Below are 21,589 nucleotides of genomic sequence, written 5' to 3'. Positions count from 1 at the left end.
CAAAAATTAGTTAGGTACAGAAGAGTAGAACTGTTCGATACTTTCCCCTGAGAGTTTAGCATTGAGTGTCTGGCCATGAAATCTTTAGCCCCCTCAAAGTCCTCCAGGTGTACTCCATGTCAAAACTGGAGCCCTCTACATGAGTGAGCAGCCCTGAAAAAACACATTGCCCAGAATCACCCTCTCCTCGAGTCTCCTCAGATTAATGCCATGCAGAATGAATGTGAAAGCTGACAGCATCCATGAATAAAAGACCGACTCGTCCTTTGAGGGTCCTCGTCCACTCCTTTATCCGTCTGCCAGATTGCCTGCTGTGACTTTGCGAAGTGGCTCATGATTTGCATTTTTACAAGCACAATAATATTTTACACCGTTGAGTACTGTTATATTTTAACAAGGCCTACTGCATCCAAAGTGCGCGTGCTCATCGACTTGAGAAAGAAGATAACATATCGCAATGTCTGTGATCTGCAATCCCTTGAAAGGACAAGGTTGTCCACTTAATCGAACGGAATTACTTGTTGAACATACTTTGTTACGAATACATGGGTTGCATGGTGAGTCTATTGCCGAATACGTCCCATTGCGGTGGTTTCTTCAGTTGAAGTTTGGTATTTTTGGCACACTTTACAACTCTTTTTAAAACGTTGGTGTCTTACCCTGAATCACACATCGACCCCTAGCTCATACTGTCCTTTCAGAGGGCAATATGAAGCTACTACACCTATCCAATCTGGTTCTATCTACTCAAGTGCATAGGGGCTAGAGGTTGATTAGGGATTCAGTCTTACCTTTCACCATCAACTGGTAGATCTAGTATGACCAAGAGGATAGATTAACCATCAGGATTCATTCTTTGGTGTTCCTAGAAATGTATGGTTCGTGATAGGGTGACCATGTTTTTGTCACATCCATTTCACTTTGCAGAGAGCCGGCACTGTAGCATGGTGACAGTGTATTAACCTTTGGCTAAGGTCATGGTGAATGGTCCAACTCACCATCCACTGCAATGAGTCATCTGATTTGCAATTGTTCCACTTGTCCTTAATGGCACAATATTCTCAATGTAGTGGACTGCTTTCAGACTAAGGCCCATAGGGCTCTGGTCAAAAGTAGTCAACTCTAAAGGGAATAAGGTGCAATTTGGGATATATCCATTTATCCTCAACCTCATCTCCATAACACTGTCCACTAGCTTGCATTGATTCCCCTAAAAAGGTCTCTTGGGAAGGTGTTAGACAGTATTTAAAGGTAAGGTTACTCGAAACCAGGTAAACCTGATGATAGTTTCCTCCTCGGGGGAGCGTTTATTAGGTTAACACACCACTTATCAGTGACTGGGTGATGTAAACCACACACACACACACATGCATGCACACACATCGTCTGTAATCACACAGCTTCATGCTCCAGGACGTTTATCCCTATCTGACGTCTGGCGAAAAGATCTATCAGAGGGGATAAAATTAAATATTTACACACAGCCCTCTGAGGATCGGGGAGGGAATGTCAAAACGCATTATTCAGAGCCCCACAAACATCGGCCCTGGCAGTGGTCCCCCAAATGCTGAGCTCCCCCCGGAACCATTTTCCGCTTAACGCCTCCCAAGTGTCTGTATGGAGCAAAACAGAGAAGGGAGAGAGACCCTGGAGTAGGGAGTTTGGAAATACCTACCTTACTCACAAAAAAAACTGTAGTATTTACTTCTAACATGAAAGAACACATTCCTAATTCTTATTTCACAGCAATCCCTATTGAAACTCCAGAGGGAGAATCAGCCCCCACTCACAGTAAGACCTTTAAATTGCCCACACAGCACTTCATCCCAACAAAAATGGTCTGAGCAGTCCAAAAGTGCATCTTCAAAACCCCTTTCTTCTCTCTCCCAGACTCCCTCCCAATCCCATCAATTTTTAGACCCATGACAAGTAATAATTTCTACCATCAATCCAGCCCTATTTCATTCCAAGGCTCAGAAGTCCTCGGTGGAGAGGAGAAACTCATTGTAATCCCATCAGTGTCTCTCTGAGAGGTTTCTAGCTGAGTGCGGGTGGGAGAATGAAAGGTGCAGACTGTTGCTCAGTATGAGGCGGTGGTAAGGTTACATGGGGCCTATCTAGTGGGGAGTAGTAAGGCAAACAGAAACTCAAATCCGAACAGAACCTTGGGAGAGAGAAAGTGAGAATGGATTGACTGCTGCTTTCCAACACTAACATATTTAAGTCATTCCACGCTAGAATAGAGTAGTGTTTGAATTAGCATTTTAAGGTGCTTCTTGGATGAAGCTGGACTCTGCTGATATATTGACTCTGTATATATTTAAGTCATAAAACGCTAGAATAGAGTAGTGTTTGAATTAGCATTTTTAATGTGCCTCATCAATGAAGCTGGACTCTGCTGATATAGTGACTATATATTTTAGTCATTCCACGCTAGAATAGATTAGTGTTTGAATTAACATTTTTAAGGTGTTTCTACGATGAAGCTGGACTCTGCTGATATAGTGACTCTGTATATATTTAAGTCATTCCATGCTAGAATAGAGGAGTAGTGTTTGAATTAGCATTTTTAAGGTGCTTTTGAAATCCACAATTGAAGCTAACTAGAAGCTAACAAGGAGCTAACAAGGAGCTAACCTGGACATATCAAGGAGATAACAAGAAACTAACAAGTTTACTGGCTAACGGTAGTATTGGTCATCAGCTATCCTTTAGCTCGAAAAGCTATCGCCAGGTTTTGTACAACTGCTACTCAGACCAGAATATACCGGACCTATTTTTCTCTCCACATCCCCGGATTTCAACCAAAAGCTCGGAACATTTACACCTGGATCTCGCAGCTAGCTAGTTGCTATCCGTGTGACCATTGGTTGACGTCGGTCCCGGAGCAAACTTCAATTATTCCGGAGCTAGCCAGCTGAAGAGTTCCATCAACCACTTCTGGGCTACAATCATCTATCCGGACCTGTTTTACTGCCGATGCGGAGCTCCACCGGGCCTTTACGACTGTACTACCGACGTTATCTGCACGTGGGAGTTACCCAACTGGCTCCTTCGTCGTGACGTTACCTGAACGGCCATCTGTGGCCCGCTAATCGTTAGCTGTCTTATCGGCTTCTATCTGAACATTTTCTGACATTTTTTCTTTTTCTTGGGTCACTATAACTATATCCATTTTACCAATTGGCTTGATCCCCTCTACCACACGGAAACGCACTAATCTACTAATGGAAACGCACAAAGTGGCTAAAAACAGAACACTGTCCTATGCTAGCTTGCTACCGATGGCTCGGCTAGCTGTCTGAATCGCCGCTACCCCAACCAACCTCACTACTAACTGGACCCTTATGATCACTCGACTAAGCATGCCTCTCCTTAATGTCAATATGCCTTGTCCATTGCTGGTCTGGTTAGTGTTTATTGGCTTATTTCACTGTAGAGCCTCTAGCCCTGCTCATTATACCTTATCCAACCTTTCAGTTCCAACACCCACACATGCAATAACTTTGTCTGTACATTACACCTTGAAGCTATTTTATCGCCCCCAGAAACGTTGCTTTTCTCTCTGTTCCGGACGTTCTAAACGTCCAATTCTCATAGCTTTTAGTCGTCCCCTTATCATACTCCTCCTCTGTTCCTCTGGTGATAGAGGTGAATCCAGACCCTGCAGTGCCTAGCTCCACTCCTATTCCCGAGGCGCTCTCTTTTGATGACTTTTGTTACCGTAATAGCCTTGGTTTCATGCATGTTAACATTAGAAGCCGCCTCCCTAAGCTTGTTTCATTCACTGCTTTAGCACACTCTGCCAACCCGGATGTTCTAGCCGTGTGTGAATCCTGGATTAGGAAGACCACCAAAAATTCTGAAATCTCCATTCCGAACTACAACATTTTCAGACAAGATAGAACTGCCAAAGGGGGCAGTGTTGCAATTTACTGCAGAGAGAGCCTGCAGAGTTCTGTCCTACTATCCAGGTCTATACCCAAACAATTTGAAATAATACTTTTAAAAATTCACCTCTCTAAAAACAAGTCTCTCACTGTTGCCACCTGCTATAGACCACCCTCCGCCCCCAGCTGTGCTCTGGACACCATATGTGAACTGATTGCCCCCCATCTATCTTCAGAGCTCTTGCTGCTAGGCGACCTAAACTGGAACATTCTTAACACCCCAGCCATCCTACAATCTAAGCTTGATGCCCTCAATCGCACACAAATTATCAAGGCACCCTCATAGATATCATCCTAACCAACTTGCCCTCTAAATACACCTCTGCTGTTTTCTACCAAGATCTCAGCGATCACTGCCTCATTAACTGCATCCGTAATGGGTCAGCGGTCAAACGACCTCCACTCATCACTGTCAAACGCTCCTTGAAACACTTCAGCGAGCAGGCCTTTCTAATCGACCTGGCCGGGGTATCCTGGAAGGACATTGATCTTATCCCGTCAGTAGAGGATGCCTGGTTATTTTTTTTAAATGCCTTCCTCACCATCTTAAATAAGCATGCCCCTTTCAAGAAATGTAGAACCAGGAACAGATATAGCCCTTGGTTCTCTCCAGACCTGACTGCCCTTACACAAAAACACAAAAACATCCTATGGCGTTCTGCATTAGCATCGAACAGCCCCCGTGATATGCAACTTTTCAGGGAAGCTAGTAACCAATACACACAGTCAGTTAGAAAAGCCAAGGCTAGCTTTTTCAAGCAGAAATTTGCTCCCTGCAACACAGACTTAAAGTTCTGGGACACTGTAAAGTCCATGGAGAATAAGAACACTTCCTCCCAGCTGCCCACTGCACTGAGGATAGGAAAGACTGTCACCACCGATAAATCCACTATAATTGAGAATTTCAATAATCATTTTTCTATGGCTGGCCATGCTTTCCACCTGGTTGCCCCTATCCCGGTCAACAGCACTGCACCCCCCCACAGCAACTCCCCCAAGCCTTCCCCATTTCTCCTTCTCCCAAATCCAGTCAGCTGATGTTCTGAAAGGGCGTCAAAATCTGGACCCCTACAAATCAGCCGTGCTAGACAATCTGGACCCTTTCTTTCTAAAATTATCTGCTGAAATTGTTGCAACCCCTATTACTAGCCTGTTCAACTTGTCTTTTGTGTCTGAGATTCCCAAAGATTGGAAAGCAGCTGCGGACATCCCCCTCTTCAAATGGGGGGAAACACTTGACCCAAATTGTTACAGACCTATATCTATCGTACCCTGCCTTTCTAAGGTCTTCGAAAGCCATGTCAACAAACAGATTACCGACCATTTCGAATCCCACCATACCTCTGCAATGCAATCTGGTTTCAGAGCTGATCATGGGTGCACCTCAGCCACGCTCAAGGTCCTAAACGATATCTTAAACGCCATCGATAGGAAACAAAACTGTGCAGCCGTATTCATTGACCTGGCCAAGGCTTTAGACTCTGTCAATCACCACATCCTCATCGGCAGACTCGATAGCCTTGGTTTCCCTAATGATTGCCTCCCCTGGTTCACCAACTATTCCTCTGATAGAGCTCAGTGTGTCAAATCGGAGGGCCTGTTGTCCGGGTCTCTGGCAGTTTCTATGGGGTTGTCACAGGGTTCAATTCTTGGATCGACTCTCTTCTCTGTATACATCAATGATGTCGCTCTTGCTGCTGGTGAGTCTCTGATCGACCTCTACGCAGACGACACCATTTTGTATTCATCTGGCCCTTCTTTGGACTCTGTGTTAACAATCCTCCAGACAAGCTTCAATGCCATACAACTCTCCTTCTGTAGCCTCCAATTGCTCTTAAATACAAGTAAAACTAAATGCATGCTCTTCAACCGATCGCTGCCTGCACCTGCCCGCCCGTCCAACATCACTACTCTGGACGGTTCTGACTTAGAATATGTGGACAACTACAAATACCTTGGTGTCTGGTTAGACTGTAAACTCTCCTTCCAGACTCACATCAAACATCTCCAATCCAAAGTTAAATCTAGAATTGGCTTCCTATTTCACAACAAAGCCTCCTTCACTCATGCTGCAAAACATACCCTTGTAAAACTGACCATCCTACCGATCCTTGACTTCGGTGACGTCATTTACAAAATAGCCTCCAATACCTTACTCAATAAATTGGATGCAGTCTATCACAGTGCCGTCCGTTTTGTCACCAAAGCCCCATATACTACCCACCACTGCGACCTGTACTCTCGTTGGCTGGCCCTCGCTTCATACTCATCGCCAAACCCACTGGCTCCAGGTCATCTACAAGACCCAGCTAGGTAAAGTCCCCCCTTATCTCACCTTGCTGGTCACCATAGCAGCACCCACCTTTAGCACCCACTCCAGCAGGTATATCCCTCTGGTCACACCCCAAAACCAATTCTTACTTTGGCTGCCTCTCCTTCCAGTTCTCTGCTGCCAATGACTGGAACGAACTGCAAAAATCTCTGAAACTGGAAACACTTATCCCCCTCACTAGCTTTAAGCACCAGCTGTCAGAGCATTCACAGATTACTGCACCTGTACATAGCCCATCTATAATTTAGCCCAAACAATTACCTCTCCCCCTACTGTATTTATTTATTTATTTATTTTGCTATTTCTACTGCAAATCTACCAGTCCAGTGTTTATTTCAATTTGTATTTTACTTGCTATATTGTATTTACTTCGACCCCATGGCCTTTTTTGCCTTTACCTCCCTTATCTCACCCCATTTGCTCACATTGTATATAGACTTATTTTTCTACTGTATTATTGACTGTATGTTTTTACTCCATGGGTGTTGTTGTACCTTTCGAATTGCTTTGCTTTATCTTGACCTGGTCGCAATTGTGAATTAGAACTTGTTCTCAACTTGCCTACCTGGTTAAATAAAGGTGAAATAAAAAAATAAAACATTGACTCTGTATACAGTGGCTTGAGAAAGTATTCGGCCCCCTTGAACTTTGCGACCTTTTGCCACATTTCAGGCATCAAACATAAAGATATACAACTGTATTTTTTTGTGAAGAATCAACAACAAGTGGGACACAATCATGAAGTGGAACGACATTTATTGGATATTTCAAACTTTTTAACAAATCAAAAACTGAAAAATTGGTGGTGCAAAATTATTCAGCCCCTTTACTTTCAGTGCAGCAAACTCTCTCCAGAAGTTCAGTGAGGATCTCTGAATGATCCAATGTTGACCTAAATGACTAATGATGATAAATACAATCCACCTGTGTGTTATCAAGTCTCCGTATAAATGCACCTGCACTGTGATAGTCTCAGAGGTCCGTTAAAAGCGCAGAGAGCATCATGAAGAACAAGGAACACACCAGGCAGGTCCGAGATACTGTTGTGAAGAAGTTTAAAGCCGGATTTGGATACAAAAAGATTTCCCAAGCTTTAAACATCCCAAGGAGCACTGTGCAAGCGATAATATTGAAATGGAAGGAGTATCAGACCACTGCAAATCTACCAAGACCTGGCCGTCCCTCTAAACTTTCAGCTCATACAAGGAGAAGACTGATCAGAGATGCAGCCAAGAGGCACATGATCACTCTGGATGAACTGCAGAGATCTACAGCTGAGGTGGGAGACTGTCCATAGGACAACAATCAGTCGTATATTGCACAAATCTGGCCTTTATGGAAGAGTGGCAAGAAGAAAGGCTTTTCTTAAAGATATCCATAAAAAGTGTCGTTTAAAGTTTGCCACAAGCCACCTGGGAGACACACCAAACATGTGGAAGAAGGTGCTCTGGTCAGATGAAACCAAAATTGAACTTTTTGGCAACAATGCAAAACGTTATGTTTGGCGTAAAAGCAACACAGCTGAACACACCATCCCCACTGTCAAACATGGTGGTGACAGCATCATGGTTTGGGCCTGCTTTTCTTCAGCAGGGACAGGGAAGATGGTTAAAATTGATGGGAAGATGGATGGAGCCAAATACAGGACCATTCTGGAAGAAAACCTGATGGAGTCTGCAAAAGACCTGAGACTGGGACGGAGATTTGTCTTCCAACAAGACAATGATCCAAAACATAAAGCAAAATCTACAATGGAATGGTTCAAAAATAAACATATCCAGGTGTTAGAATGGCCAAGTCAAAGTCCAGACCTGAATCCAATCGAGAATCTGTGGAAAGAACTGAAAACTGCTGTTCACAAATGCTCTCCATCCAACCTCACTGAGCTCGAGCTGTTTTGCAAGGAGGATTGGGAAAAAATGTCAGTCTCTCGATGTGCAAAACTGATAGATACATACTCCAAAGATACAGTTTTATATCTTTATGTTTGAAGCCTGAAATGTGTCAAAATGTCGCAAAGTTCAAAGGGGCTGAATACTTTCGCAAAGCACTGTATATTTAAGTCATTCCACGCTAGAATAGAGTAGTGTTCGAATTAGCATTTTAAGGTGCTTCTTGGATGAAGCTGGACTGCTGATATAAAGTGCTTTTTGGTGTATGAGAAGAGTATGTGTTGAGTTGGTACAGAGCTCTGTTGACAGTTCTTCAGTACTGTATGGGTGCTATTCTGAAGTCTTCCATTGACACCATTGAATGATTTGCCCCCGATCAGAAGATTCAGAATACTGCCCTATGTGTATGTTTGCCAAGTGTGAGTGGGATAATCAAATAAACTATGGAAGGGAGCCATATATTTGGGCTGTTTTATTTAAAATATTTGTATCTGAACTGTTTGCCTTACCAATGACACTTATAAGTATGACATTGAAATTAATATGTTTCAAATAAGATGTAAATTTCTTGTCTCCAGGTCTTATTCGGTTGCAAGAGCTGATCAAGGCACCCTCCCGATACAACATCCGTTTGAAGATCCGACAGTTGCCGGCGGATACCAAGGATGCTAAGCCACTTCTGAAAGAGATGAAGAAAGCAAAGGAGTTCCACGTGATCTTTGACTGCGGCCACGAAATGGCAGCCTGGATCCTAAAACAGGTCAGTGTCTGTGTTAGGTCTTTCTCAGAACCATTTTGAAATCCAGAGACGGGTTGGACTTTCTCAGATTTCTTGGACTTGGAGATGTATTTACAGTGGGGGCAAAAAATTATTTAGTCAGCCACCAATTGTGCAAGTTCTCCAACTTAAGAATATGAGAGGCCTGTAATTTTCATCATAGGTACACTTCAACTATGACAGACAAAATTAGAAAAAACAATCCAGAAAATCACATTGTAGGATTTTTTAATTAATTTATTTGCAAATTATGGTGGAAAATAAGTATTTGGTCAATAACAAACAAGCAAGATTTCTGGCTCTCACAGACCTGTAAATTCTTCTTTTAAGAGGCTCCTGTGTCCTCCACTCGTTACCTGTATGAATGGCACCTGTTTGAACTTGTTATCAGTATAAAAGACACCTGTCCACAACCTCAAACAGTCAGACTCCAAACTCCACTATGGCCAAGACCAAAGAGCTGTCAAAGGACACCAGAAACAAAATTGTAGACCTGCACCAAGCTGGGAAGACCGAATCTGCAATAGGTAAGCAGCTTGGTTTGAAGAAATCAACTGTGGGAGCAATTATTAGGAAATGGAAGACATACAAGACCACTGATAATCTCCATTGATCTGGGGCTCCACGCAAGATCTCACCCCGTCGGGTCAAAATGATCACAAGAACGGTGAGCAAAAATCCCAGAACCACACGGGGGGACCTAGTGAATGACCTGCAGAGAGCTGGGACCAAAGTAACAAAGCCTACCATCAGTAACACACTACGCCGCCAGGGACTCAAATCCTGCAGTGCCAGACATGTCCCCCTGCTTAAGCCAGTACATGTCCAGGCCCATCTGTAGTTTGCTAGAGAGCATTTGGATGATCCAGAAGAAGATTGGGAGAAGGTCATATGGTCAGATGAAACCAAAATATAACTTTTTGGTAAAAACTCAACTCGTCGTGTTTGGAGGACAAAGAATGCTAAGTTGCATCCAAAGAACACCATACCTACTGTGAAGCATGGGGGTGGAAACATCATGCTTTGGGACTGTTTTTCTGCAAGGGGACCAGGACGACTGATCCGCGTAAAGGAAAGACTGAATGGGGCCATGTATCGTGAGATTTTGAGTGAAAACCTCCTTCCATCAGCAAGGGCATTGAAGATGAAACGTGGCTGGGTCTTTCAGCATGACAATGATCCCAAACACACCGCCCGGGCAAGGAGTGGCTTCGTGAGAAGCATTTCAAGGTCCTGGAGTGGCCTAGCCAGTCTCCAGATCTCAACCCCATAGAAAATCTTTGGAGGGAGTTGAAAGTCCGTGTTGCCCAGCAACAGCCCCAAAACATCACTGCTCTAGAGGAGATCTGCATGGAGTAATGGGCCAAAATACCAGCAACAGTGTGTGAAAACCTTGTGAAGACTTACAGAAAACGTTTGACCTCTGTCATTGCCAACAAAGGGTATATAACAAAGTATTGAGAAACTTTTGTTATTGACCAAATATGTATTTTCCACCAGAATTTGCAAATAAATTAATTAAAAATCCTACAATGTGATTTTTCAGGATTTTTTTTCTCTCATTTTGTCTGTCATAGTTGAAGTGTACCTATGATGAAAATTACTGGCCTCATCTTTTTAAGTGGGAGAACTTGCACAATAAATACTTTTTTTTGCCCCACTGTATATGAATTAGCTCCAGAATGATCCCTCCTTGAATACCTCATACAGGTCCAGTACCTACAGTTTGATAATTAATTTCCTGTTCATCTGAATCAGACTCATTTGGATATCTAATTTTCCTCGTTTATCTCCTTTTAGAATATTAGTTCCATTACTGTGTTTCCATAATGAAGGCTCTATGCCAAATTACAGTTTAAATTAGCAACTCTGCCTCTGCTCACAGGCATATTTGAGACATTATGATTAATCTCTGCTACATTGTTAATGAGAAGTGCTCATATCCGTTACCAAAACACACATTTTCAGGCAGAGTAATTTACATTGTATTGTGTTGAGTGTTCAGTTTGTTAATTATATACAGCATTCCTACCAACATTGTGTAAGGTAAGTTGTCCCCCACAAAAATGATTTACTCTGCACTTACACATGCTGTATATTTGTTTAGGCACTTTGACCATAGTCAGTATTCTGGTTTTCCCACAGGCTCTAGCCATGGGAATGATGACGGAGTACTACCACTACATCTTCACCACGTTGGTATGTTCACCGACACCTTATTAAAATGAGTTTTCTTACTGATAACTACTGTGTCCATATTAGGACAGCATCCATGGACGTTGCAGATGCTGTCCTAATATGGACACCGTAGAGGTCACATCATCTCCTTTATATTGACACCTAATTACTTGGTCCTGGTGGCAGTGCACCTGCAATGTGCTATTGAAGTCAAAAACATTTAGACAAAACCCTTTAAAGACCAAGGGTTGAAAAGGATAATAGCTGTCAAAGTATCAGTCTAAACTCTTTTTTTTCAATAGTATTTTGTTGACTCTTTAAACAGCTTCTCTACCCACCCCCAATTTGTTGTCCATAAACCTCTAAAACTTTTAATCAGGGAAAACTAAAGCCACTTGATATGTTTGTCTATTCTGACTCATGGCGGAGATTGAAGTTCTCCAAAGTTCCTTTGATCCACCAGAGTCCTGCTGTTCACACTGGATGAAAAGCGTGTCTTACCTGGATGGAGAGAGAGAACGAGAGACTGAGAGCTCAGATAATAGCTCAGACAGTATGAGGCTATTATCGTTTCGGTTCAGTATGGCCCAGACAACAACTGGGCCTGTTGTCCTATTTGGATCATTATGGTTAATGATTTGGTTAGGACAAGGGTAGAGAGAGGCTGAATTTAAATCTGTTATGGGCAAACTGTAAATAGAGCTGAGATTATAGGGCTGTTTCAGAGGCATGCTGTTACTTGTTAGTCTGGGCTCCTGCCTGTTCCAAGAACATAGGCCAGTTTGGCAAGAAAGTGGCAGTAGTGCTTGCCAATGCTGCAATACAACTGCTATCCAGAGTGTTGCCCTTACAGGAGTGCTGCAAACATTGTCTATTATGCTCCCTCGCACGTGCATGTGTACACGCACATGCACACACACACAGTACACTTATACAACCTATAGACATCTACCTGGTCATAAGCCAGACATGTGGCTCGTTTGATGACTGCAATGTCCTTTCCGTACCAACATGATAGATGGCAACGCACCAAGGCCCTGCCTGGTAACCTTGAAAATGTCAGCTTGATCAAGGCCACTGCCTCTGAAACAAAATGAAATGCCTCCTGAAAATACTTCCTAATGTGTACTGCCTCTCGCTGCTAATATTAGAGACTCTTAAAACATTCGCATGGAGAGAAACACCAGGAATAGGTGGCTTTTCCATAGAATCCTATTTAACATTTTGTGACAAAGTAGCCCCCCGATTTACGCAAATGACAACACACGTCACTCAATTCAGTACTTCATAGCTCCATGTATCAAACAGTTTTTTCAGTTATTTTAAAAACCAAGAACATCTGGAGAGTCCCCTGCTGATCATAGACTCATACCCTAAATAAAACGTGACAATAGCAAAGCGTATAAGCCATAGAATGGCAAAAGCCTTAACAGATGTGATACATGTCAATGAAACAGGCTTTGTTAAAAATAGACGCAAACAAATACAAGAACATGTTTCAGGTGAATACAATACGCAAAAAAAACAAGATCTAGATTCATCAATAACGGCTGTTGATGCAGAAACGGCTTTAGATCATCTTGAATGGCTTTTTCTATTCAAAACTTTGGAAGAGTTCATCTTTCCAGCTGAAATAATAATAAATGTAATACAAATATTGTATAACTGTCCTAAAGCAAAAATATACATGAATAATACTGTACATTATCTGACAAAATTGCTGTAGAAAGGGCCATAAGATAGGATGTCCCTTCTCCCCCCTATTGTTCACACTGGCAATTGAACCGTTTGAAGAAATAATTAGTCAGGACCCAAATGTAACATGTATCGGGTTTCGGTAAACATGAATATAAACTCAACTTATTTGCAGACGATCTCTTGATATACCTGACCAATTTTGAAAACTCAATGCCCACTTTGCTCAAAATATTTTCAGAATACTCAAATCTCAGGACAAACAATTTACGTGAAATGTTTTTAATCATAATGGCAATATGAAAAAGAAAAAGATTAACTCACGATCTACAGATAACCTTTAAGGGAACACAAAAAATATGAAAACAACAAATATATAATAATTTTAGTCCATTACTCAACAATACGAAAGCAGATCTAATTAAATGGAATAATCTTTCGATGAATATTACAGGTAGAATAAACCTCTTTAGAATGGCATAGCTCCCAACGTTTTTGTATTTATTTTTGGTAATACCAATTTCCCCCTGAAGACCCAGCTATCACAGTGGATCTGGGCCGGTTCTGGCTGAGAGTCGGAACTCGGCTAAGAGTCAGACTTGGCCGGATTCATGTAGCCCGAGTCTGGGCCGCCTTCAGAGGTATTACTTATGGCTAGGATGTAGGGATTGAGCTCGGGCCGATTCCGGTGTGAGTTATCTGGCCCAAATGTATTACTTGGGGCTCGGGCCAATTGGGGCTACTCTCTGGCAGATGATTACACGGGCTGCTTTATATAAATAACATTTAATTATTTATTTTATCCATATTTTGTCATTGTGTCTGTGATCAAAAAATACAATTAACATTTAAATAAAATTCTTTAAGAGTTTTGTGTAGTATTTTTGTATTTTGATACTGCATCGTAGTGCAAATTGCGTCGTTACAGATGCTGGTTCGAGATCCGTGCCGGCCACACCCGGGAGACCCGTGAGGCGACGTACAATTGGCCCAGCGTTGTCTGAGTTAGGGGAGGGTTTGGCCGGCCGGGAAATCCTTGTCCCATAGCACTGTAGCGACTCCTGTGGCGGGCCAGGTACATGCACTCTGACACGGTCACCAGGAGTACGGTGTTTCCTCTGACACAAAATGTTTTTTTGTGGATGGGTATGATTTGTATGCATAAAATGTACAATAGTTGTATACAAAATTACCCGATATAGTAATTTTAAATATATTTATTTAAATTTACATCGGGCCGCTTATGGGGTGATTCTGGAAAGATGCCGGCAAAGTTGGCTGACTTCCGGTAGACGGAAACGGCCGATGTGATTCATTTTGTTTCCGGGCCGAGTACGACACACGATTCTGGGCCGATTCAATCAGTTCCAGCCCCCCGAAAGAGGGCCGCTTTTGGGCCGATTCCTCATTGCTACCTTCTTCAAAAATGTATACTCAGTCATAAGACTTCATTCGGTCTCCCGAGTGGTGCAGCTGTCTAAAACAGTGCATCTCAAATCTAGGCTGTATCACATCTGGTGGCGCACAATTGGCCCAGCGTCGTCTGGGTTTGGCCGTCATAGTTAAGAACAAAGTCTTATTTTATAGACTTGCTTAGTTTAAGAAATAAACAAATATATATATATATATATATATATATATATATATATATATATATATATATATATGGGCAAATAAAATTCATGTAATAAAAAGGAAAGTTTTACATTTTCCTAAGTCTGTTTCAAATATTTTTTATTGAACACACACACGAATGGTGTATAAGACAGGTATACAATTCTTATCTAAACATAAAAGAGCATACAGGAACAACAAGACCCAAAGTTCTTGGTACAAAACAAATAATACAAAACACGACATACAAAACAAGGACATGTAGAAAGAAAGAGGGTAGATGTCACCCCCCCCCACCCCCACCCCCACTGTGCAGATGGCAGGGCCAGCACATGCTGCCCAAAGGTAGATTAAAATATTACAATTGAGAGTGTGTTGATAAGTACAAATTCACAGCGCCGACTCGTCCAAGTAAGAGAGGAAAGGCTGCCAGATTTGATCAAATACCTTGAATTGTATGAGACGATGTCTGGAATTAATGGAGCATGTGTGGATATACTCCAAGCTCTCTTCCCAGTCTGCCACTGATATGTCAGTCCCTAGTTCTTCCTCCCATTTTGCCTTAATGGCATCTGTAGAAGGTGTGCTAACAGATTGAAACGCATCACAGACGCGATATCAGTTTGTCTGAGGCGGGGCATATTTTTATGCATCCATCAAACATGGAAGGTTTCCCAAATGTTGGGAGGTGTTTTCTAACGTAGTCTCTAATTTGTAGGTATCTGAAAAAATTACTTCTGGGAAGATTATAAGTTTCCCTCAGCAACTCAAAGGAAGCAAAGGTCCCTTCTATGTATAAATCCACTATGGTACTTATCCCCAACTGTCCCCATCGCTCAAAGGTGTTATCAAGGTTAGAGGGGGCAAAGGAGGGATTCCTGGCGACAGGGAGCATGAATGACATTGGTCTAAGCTCAAAGTGGACTTTAATTTGCTTCCAGATTCGGACTGTGCTATGTATAATAGGATTGTTACAATAAAGTGACATCTCCAGATTGACAGGCGACAGAATCACAGCGCCAATAGAGAAGGGTTGACACTCCTCACGCTCCATACTAAGCCAGCTGCATGACGGAAGTGCGTCATCGAGCAGAAACGTAACAGCGCGGAGGTTAGCGGCCCAGTAATAAAATATCAAATTTGGGAGAGACAATCCTCCTTCCATCTTGGATTTACATAGGTGTTTTTTACCTATCCTGTGTGTTTTATAATCCCAGATGAAAGGATTGATAATTGAGCCCAGTTGTTTCTGAAAGGATTTAGGTATGAATACTGGGATGTTCTGATATAGGTAGAGCAGTTGTGGGAGGAAGACTCCCATTAATTCTTCGGAGCAGAGAAATTGGGAGAGTTCTCCAAAATACACTGCTCAAAAAAATAAAGGTATCACTAAAATAACACATCCTAGATCTGAATGAATGAAATATTCTTATTAAATACTTTTTTCTTTACATAGTTGAATGTGCTGACAACAAAATCACACAAATTATCAATGGAAATCAAATTTATCAACCCATGGAGGTCTGGATTTGGAGTCACACTCAAATTAAAGTGGAAAACCACACTACAGGCAGATCCAACTTTGATGTAATGTCCTTACAACAAGTAAAAATGAGGCTCAGTAGTGTGTGTGGCCTCCACGTGCCTGTATGACCTCCCTACAACGCCTGGGCATGCTCCTGATGAGGTGGCGGATGGTCTCCTGAGGGATCTCCTCCCAGACCTGGACTAAAGCATCCGCCAACTCCTGGACAGTCTGTGGTGCAACGTTGGCGTTGGTGGATGGAGCGAGACATGATGTCCCAGATGTGCTCAATTGGATTCAGGTCTGAGGAACAGGCGGGCCAGTCCATAGCATCAATGCCTTCCTCTTGTATGAACTGCTGACACACTCCAGCCACATGAGGTCTAGCATTGTCTAGCATTAGGAGGAACCCAGGGCCAACCGCACCAGCATATGGTCTCACAAGGGGTCAGAGGATCTCATCTCGGTACCTAATGGCAGTCAGGCTACCTCTGGGATTAGAGATAGGGGTGTGAGCCCGCGGATGTGGGCAGATGAGATGTAGCCTTTGTGTGCGACTGTAAGTTGTTGTTCGTCTGTATAAGTTCCTATTTGGAGTGTAATAAAAATATTATATATACAGTACCAGTCAAAAGTTTGGACACACCTACTCATTGCAGGGTCCTACATGGTAGAATAATAGTGAAGACATCAAAACACATGGAATCATGGAGTAACCAAAAACTGTTTAACAAATCAAAATATATTTTACATTTGAGATTCTTCAAAGTAGCTACCCTTTGCCTTGATTACAGCTTTGGACACTCTTGGCATTCTCTCAACCATGGTAGTCACCTGGAATGCATTTCAATTAACAGGTGTGCCTTGTTAAAAGTTCATTTGTGGAATTTCTTTCCTTAATGCCTTTCAGCCAATCAGTTGTTGTCACAAGGCAGGGGTGGTATACAGAAAATAGCCCTATTTGGTAAAAGACCAAGTCAATATTATGGAACAGCTCAAATAAGCAAGGAGAAATGACACTCCATCATTACTTTAAGACATGAAGGACAATCAATCTGGAAATGTCAAAAGTTTGAAGTTTCTTCAAAGCAAATCAAAGGAAACTTTTTGTCACATGCGCCGTATACAACCTTACCTTGAAATGCTTACTTACAAGCCCTTAACCAACTGCAGTTCAAGAGAGGGTTAAGAAAATATTTACCAAAGAAACTGAAGTAAAAAGGGGTACCAAGTCAGTGTGCGGGGGTACAGGTAAGTCCTAGGTAGGGGTGAAGTGACTATGCATAGATAATAAACAGTGAGTAGCAACAGTGTACAAAACAAATAGAGGGGGGGTCAATGTAAATAGTCCAATGACCATTTGATTAATTGTTCAGCAGTCTTATGGCTTGGGGGTAGAAACTGTTAAGGAGCCTTTTGGTCCAAGACTTGACGCTCCGGTACCACTTGCCGTGCAGTAGCAAAGAAAACAATCTGACTTGGGTGACTGGAGTCTCTGAAAATGTTTTTGGCTTTCCTCTGACACCGCCTAGTATATAGGTCCTGGATGGCAGGAAGCTTGGCCCCAGTGATGTACCTCTGTAGCACCTTACGGTTAGATGCTGAGGAGTTGCCACCTCGGGCGATGATGCAACCTGTCAGGATGGTGTAGCTGTAGAACCTTTTGAGGATCTGGGGACACATGCCAAATCTTTTTAGTCTCCTGAGGGGGAAAAAGTGTTAATGGCTACTGACGTGAGTGCTATGGGGCAGTGATCATTTAGGCAGGTTACCTTCGCTTCCTTGGGCACAGGGGCTATAGTGGTATGCTTGAAACATTTAGGTATTACAGACTCGGTCAGGGAGAGGTTGAAAAGTGAAGACACTTGCCAGTTTCTCAATGCATGCTTTGAGAACACGTCCTGGTCGTCTGTCTGGCCCCGTGGCTTTATGAATGTTGACCTGTTTAAAGGTCTTGCGTTATCACACAGTCGTCCAGAACAACTGGTGCTCTCATGCATGCTTCAGTGTTGCTTGCCTCGAAGTGTGCATAAAAGGCATTTAGCTCATCTGGTAGGCTCACATCACTGGGCAACTCGCGTCTGGGTTTCCATTTTTAGTATGTAATAGTTTTCAAGCCCTGCCACATCCCACGATGTCAGAGCCAGTGTAGTAGGATTCAATCTTAATCCTGCATTGACGCTTTGCTTGTTTGATGGTTTGTCTGAGAGCGTAGCGGGATTTCAAATAAGCGTCCGGATTAGGGTCCCGCTCCTTGAAAGCGGCAGCTCTAGCCTTTAGCTCGATGATGATTTTGCCTTTAATCCATGGCTTCTGGTTTGAATATGTACACCACTGTTCAAAGTATGGTGCCACATAGAAACATCCTTCTTTTTGAAAGAAAATCCCATTTTTTGTCCATTTAAATAACATAAAATTGATCAGTACTACAATTGTTAATGTTGTAAATGACTATTGTAGCTGGAAACCGATGATTTTTAATGGAGTATCTACATAGGTGTACAGAGGCCCATTATCAACCCCCATCACTCCTGTGTTCCAATGGCACATCGTGTTAGCTAATCCAAGTTTATCATTTTTAACGGCTAATTGATGTTAGAAAACCCTTTTGCAATTAATGATTGAAGAAGCAATAAAACTGTCCTTTAAACTAGTTGAGTATCTGGAGCATTAGCATTTGTGTGTTTGACTACAGGCTCAAAATGGCTAGAAACAAATAACTTTCTTCTGAAACTCGTCAGTCCATTCTTGTTCTGAGAAATTAAGGCTATTCCATGCGATAAATTGACAAGAAACTGAAGATCTCATACAACGCTGTGTACTACTCACTTTACAAACTGGCTCTAACCAGAATAGAAAGAGGAGTGGGAGTCCCTAGTGCACAAATGAGCAAGAGGACAGGTACATTAGTGTCTAGTTTGAGAAACAGATGCCACACAAGTACTCAATTGGCAGCTTAATTAAATAGAACACCAGTCTCAACGTCAACAGTGAAGAGGCGACTCCGGGATGCTGGATGAAGGATGAGTTTGCAAAGAAAAAGCCATATCTCACACTGGCCAATAAAAATAAAAGATTTACATGGGCAAAAGAACATGGACACTGGACAGAGGAACTTTGCCTAGAAGTCCAGCATCCCGGAGTCGCTCCTTCAGTGTTGACGTTGTAACTTGCAGGTACTATTTAATGAAGCTGCCAGTTGAGGACCTCTGATTTTTGGTTCCAACCGCCATGTCTTTGTGAGACACAGAGTAGGTGAACGGATGATCTCCACATGTGTGGTTCCCATCAGGGAGCATGGAGGAGGAGGTGTGATGGTGTGGGGGTGCTTGCTGATGACACTTTCTGTGATTTATTTAGAATTCAAGGCACACTTAACCAGCATAGCTACCACAGCATTCTGCAGCGACACGACATCCCATCTGGCTTGAGCTTAGTGGGACTATCGTTTGTTTTTCAACAGGACAATGACCCAAAACACATCTCTAGGCTGTGTAAGGTCTATTTGACCAAGAAGGAGAGTGATGGAGTGCTGCATCAGATGACCTGGCCTCCACGATCACCCGACCTCAACCCAATTGAGATGGGATGAGTTGGACCGCAGAGTGAAGGAAAAGCAGCCCAGAAGTGCTCAGTATATGTGGGAACTCCTTCAAGACTTTTGTATTGCATTCCTCATGAAGCTGGTTGAGAGAATGCCAAGAGTGTGCAAAGTTGTAATCAAGGCAAAGGGTGGCTCTGCCCCACCTGCTCTGAATGACGGGTCCCCACTGCATGAGAACCAGTTTCATCATAGCGCTTGATGTTTTTTTGCGACTGAACTTGAAGAAACTTTAACATTTCTTGAAATCTTCCGCATTGACTGATATGCATGTTTTAATGTAATGGTGGATTTTTATTTATGTTTTGCTTATTTGAGCTGTTCTTGCCATAATATGGACTTGGTCTTTTACCAAATAGGGCTATTTCTTTATACCACCCCTACCTTGTCTCAACACAACTGATTGGCTCAAACGCATTAGGAAAGAAATTCCACAAATTAACTTTTAACAAGGCACACCTGTTAATTGAAATGCATTCCAGGTGACTACCTCGTGAAGCTGGTTGAGAGAATGCCAAGAGTGTGCAAAGCTGTCATCAAGGCAAAGGGTAGAATCTCAAAATAAAATATATTTTGACTTATTCTATAATATAAAAAATAGTTCAAATAAAAATCCTGAAATGAGTTGGTGTGTCCAAACTGTTGACTTGTCCTTTATATAAAAATAATAATTAAGTATCAAGCATGAATCGGGCTATTATTTTATTTTAGGATCTTTTCGCTTTGGATATGGAGCCGTATCGGTACAGCGGAGTCAACCTGACGGGTTTCCGGATCCTAAACACTGAAAACTCTCAGGTGTCATCGATCATTGAGAAGTGGTCCATGGAACGCCTTCAAGCCCCACCCAAAGCGGACTCAGGCCTCCTGGACGGATTCATGACGGTACGGTTCAAACTGCTCATGGCTCTGTTATGCTGTGCATGCACAAACATGTTTATTGCGGTACTTAATCAACTTATATTGCTACATTTCTGGGATTTTTCTAGTACACACACTTTGTAAAGCCATTGTGTATGGAATGGTCAGTTTATATGAAATGTGAAATATGACAATGTAAGGAGAGAGTTACTTTTATGGGTGACAGGGCAGGATAGCCAGGGCTTTAGTCCAGGTGAGAGGCTCTCTGGGAGGGCACCAAGGTTGGGAAGTAATCCCGTCTGGAGCTTTGGGGCTGAAGCTCCTGGGTCTAAATGCGCTCTAATGAGACGATGTGGCTGGTAATGGACGTTTATCTGCACTCCTTCACTCGCCTCCTCTATCCGCTGGGAACCCTGCCAAAATATGACAATCTGTCAGTGTAAGGAGAGAGAGAGAGAGCAAATTGGACGGTAATGATGGGCTCTACTTTTTTTTCCGGGGTGCCATCCAAAAAAAGCCAGCAACGGTGAGGTAATTTGAAAGTGGAAAAAAATAAGTGGAGCCCATTCAAGGTTTTTCTCTGTATTTATTTGTCTGAAACAGCCAATTACTTAATTTCACTAGCATGATATGAAGTCCCTGGGGAGATGTGTGCCTGTGTTTTTCTGTTTGGTATCTCTTTCCTCTGTCTGGGTATAGGATGGCAGTAGATCCATGGTGAATCTTTAGAGATCCAGAAGCAGAAAGCAATAACACAGTGTCAGAAACTGAAATGTATGCTTGTGAACTGGAATTTTAGTCTTACCCTTATCTTGCTTACTTATGGTTGTGCAATGTGATATCATGTCATACTGTAGTTCTCTGTTGTCATGGAAGCTGCAACCCCTAAACTAGAGCACATGCATGTCAAACACTGTGTGCTTATTCAAAGCAAAGACACTGTAGGCTCTACAAGTATCCTTTCAATCTTATCCAAAGTACATTTAACTGCATTCATTCGGGTCATTCATGCGGGAATCTGCTCTGATGTCTTGCCAGAGAAAGACCCATAGGCACATAAGGAAGCATACCACCCCTAAAGAAATTCCCCTAGGCGTATACCCAAGATAAAACAACACACTGTTATTCATGCATGCAAGGATTAAAGTTGCCACACCTAGTTA

At 42.5% G+C, this 21,589-nt stretch overlaps 1 protein-coding gene across 1 annotated transcript in view; it reads left to right on the top strand.

Annotated features, from left to right (window-relative positions):
• LOC118964404 (glutamate receptor ionotropic, kainate 2-like) overlaps positions 1 to 21,155 on the top strand; it is a 60,757-nt gene extending 39,602 nt beyond the window's left edge. The window contains exons 4-7 of the mRNA XM_036975453.1: positions 8,753 to 8,934; positions 11,098 to 11,151; positions 20,277 to 20,450; positions 21,126 to 21,155. Coding sequence (XP_036831348.1) covers positions 8,753 to 8,934; positions 11,098 to 11,151; positions 20,277 to 20,450; positions 21,126 to 21,155 — 440 coding nt within the window. The remainder of the gene's footprint in view (positions 1 to 8,752; positions 8,935 to 11,097; positions 11,152 to 20,276; positions 20,451 to 21,125) is intronic.
• The last annotated feature ends 434 nt before the right edge of the window (positions 21,156 to 21,589 follow it).

This window comes from Oncorhynchus mykiss, chromosome 4 (assembly GCF_013265735.2).
Source record: "Oncorhynchus mykiss isolate Arlee chromosome 4, USDA_OmykA_1.1, whole genome shotgun sequence".
NCBI lineage: Eukaryota > Metazoa > Chordata > Actinopteri > Salmoniformes > Salmonidae > Oncorhynchus > Oncorhynchus mykiss.
Note: the sequence above shows the minus strand (reverse complement) of the source record. Positions and strands in the feature narration are given on the sequence as shown.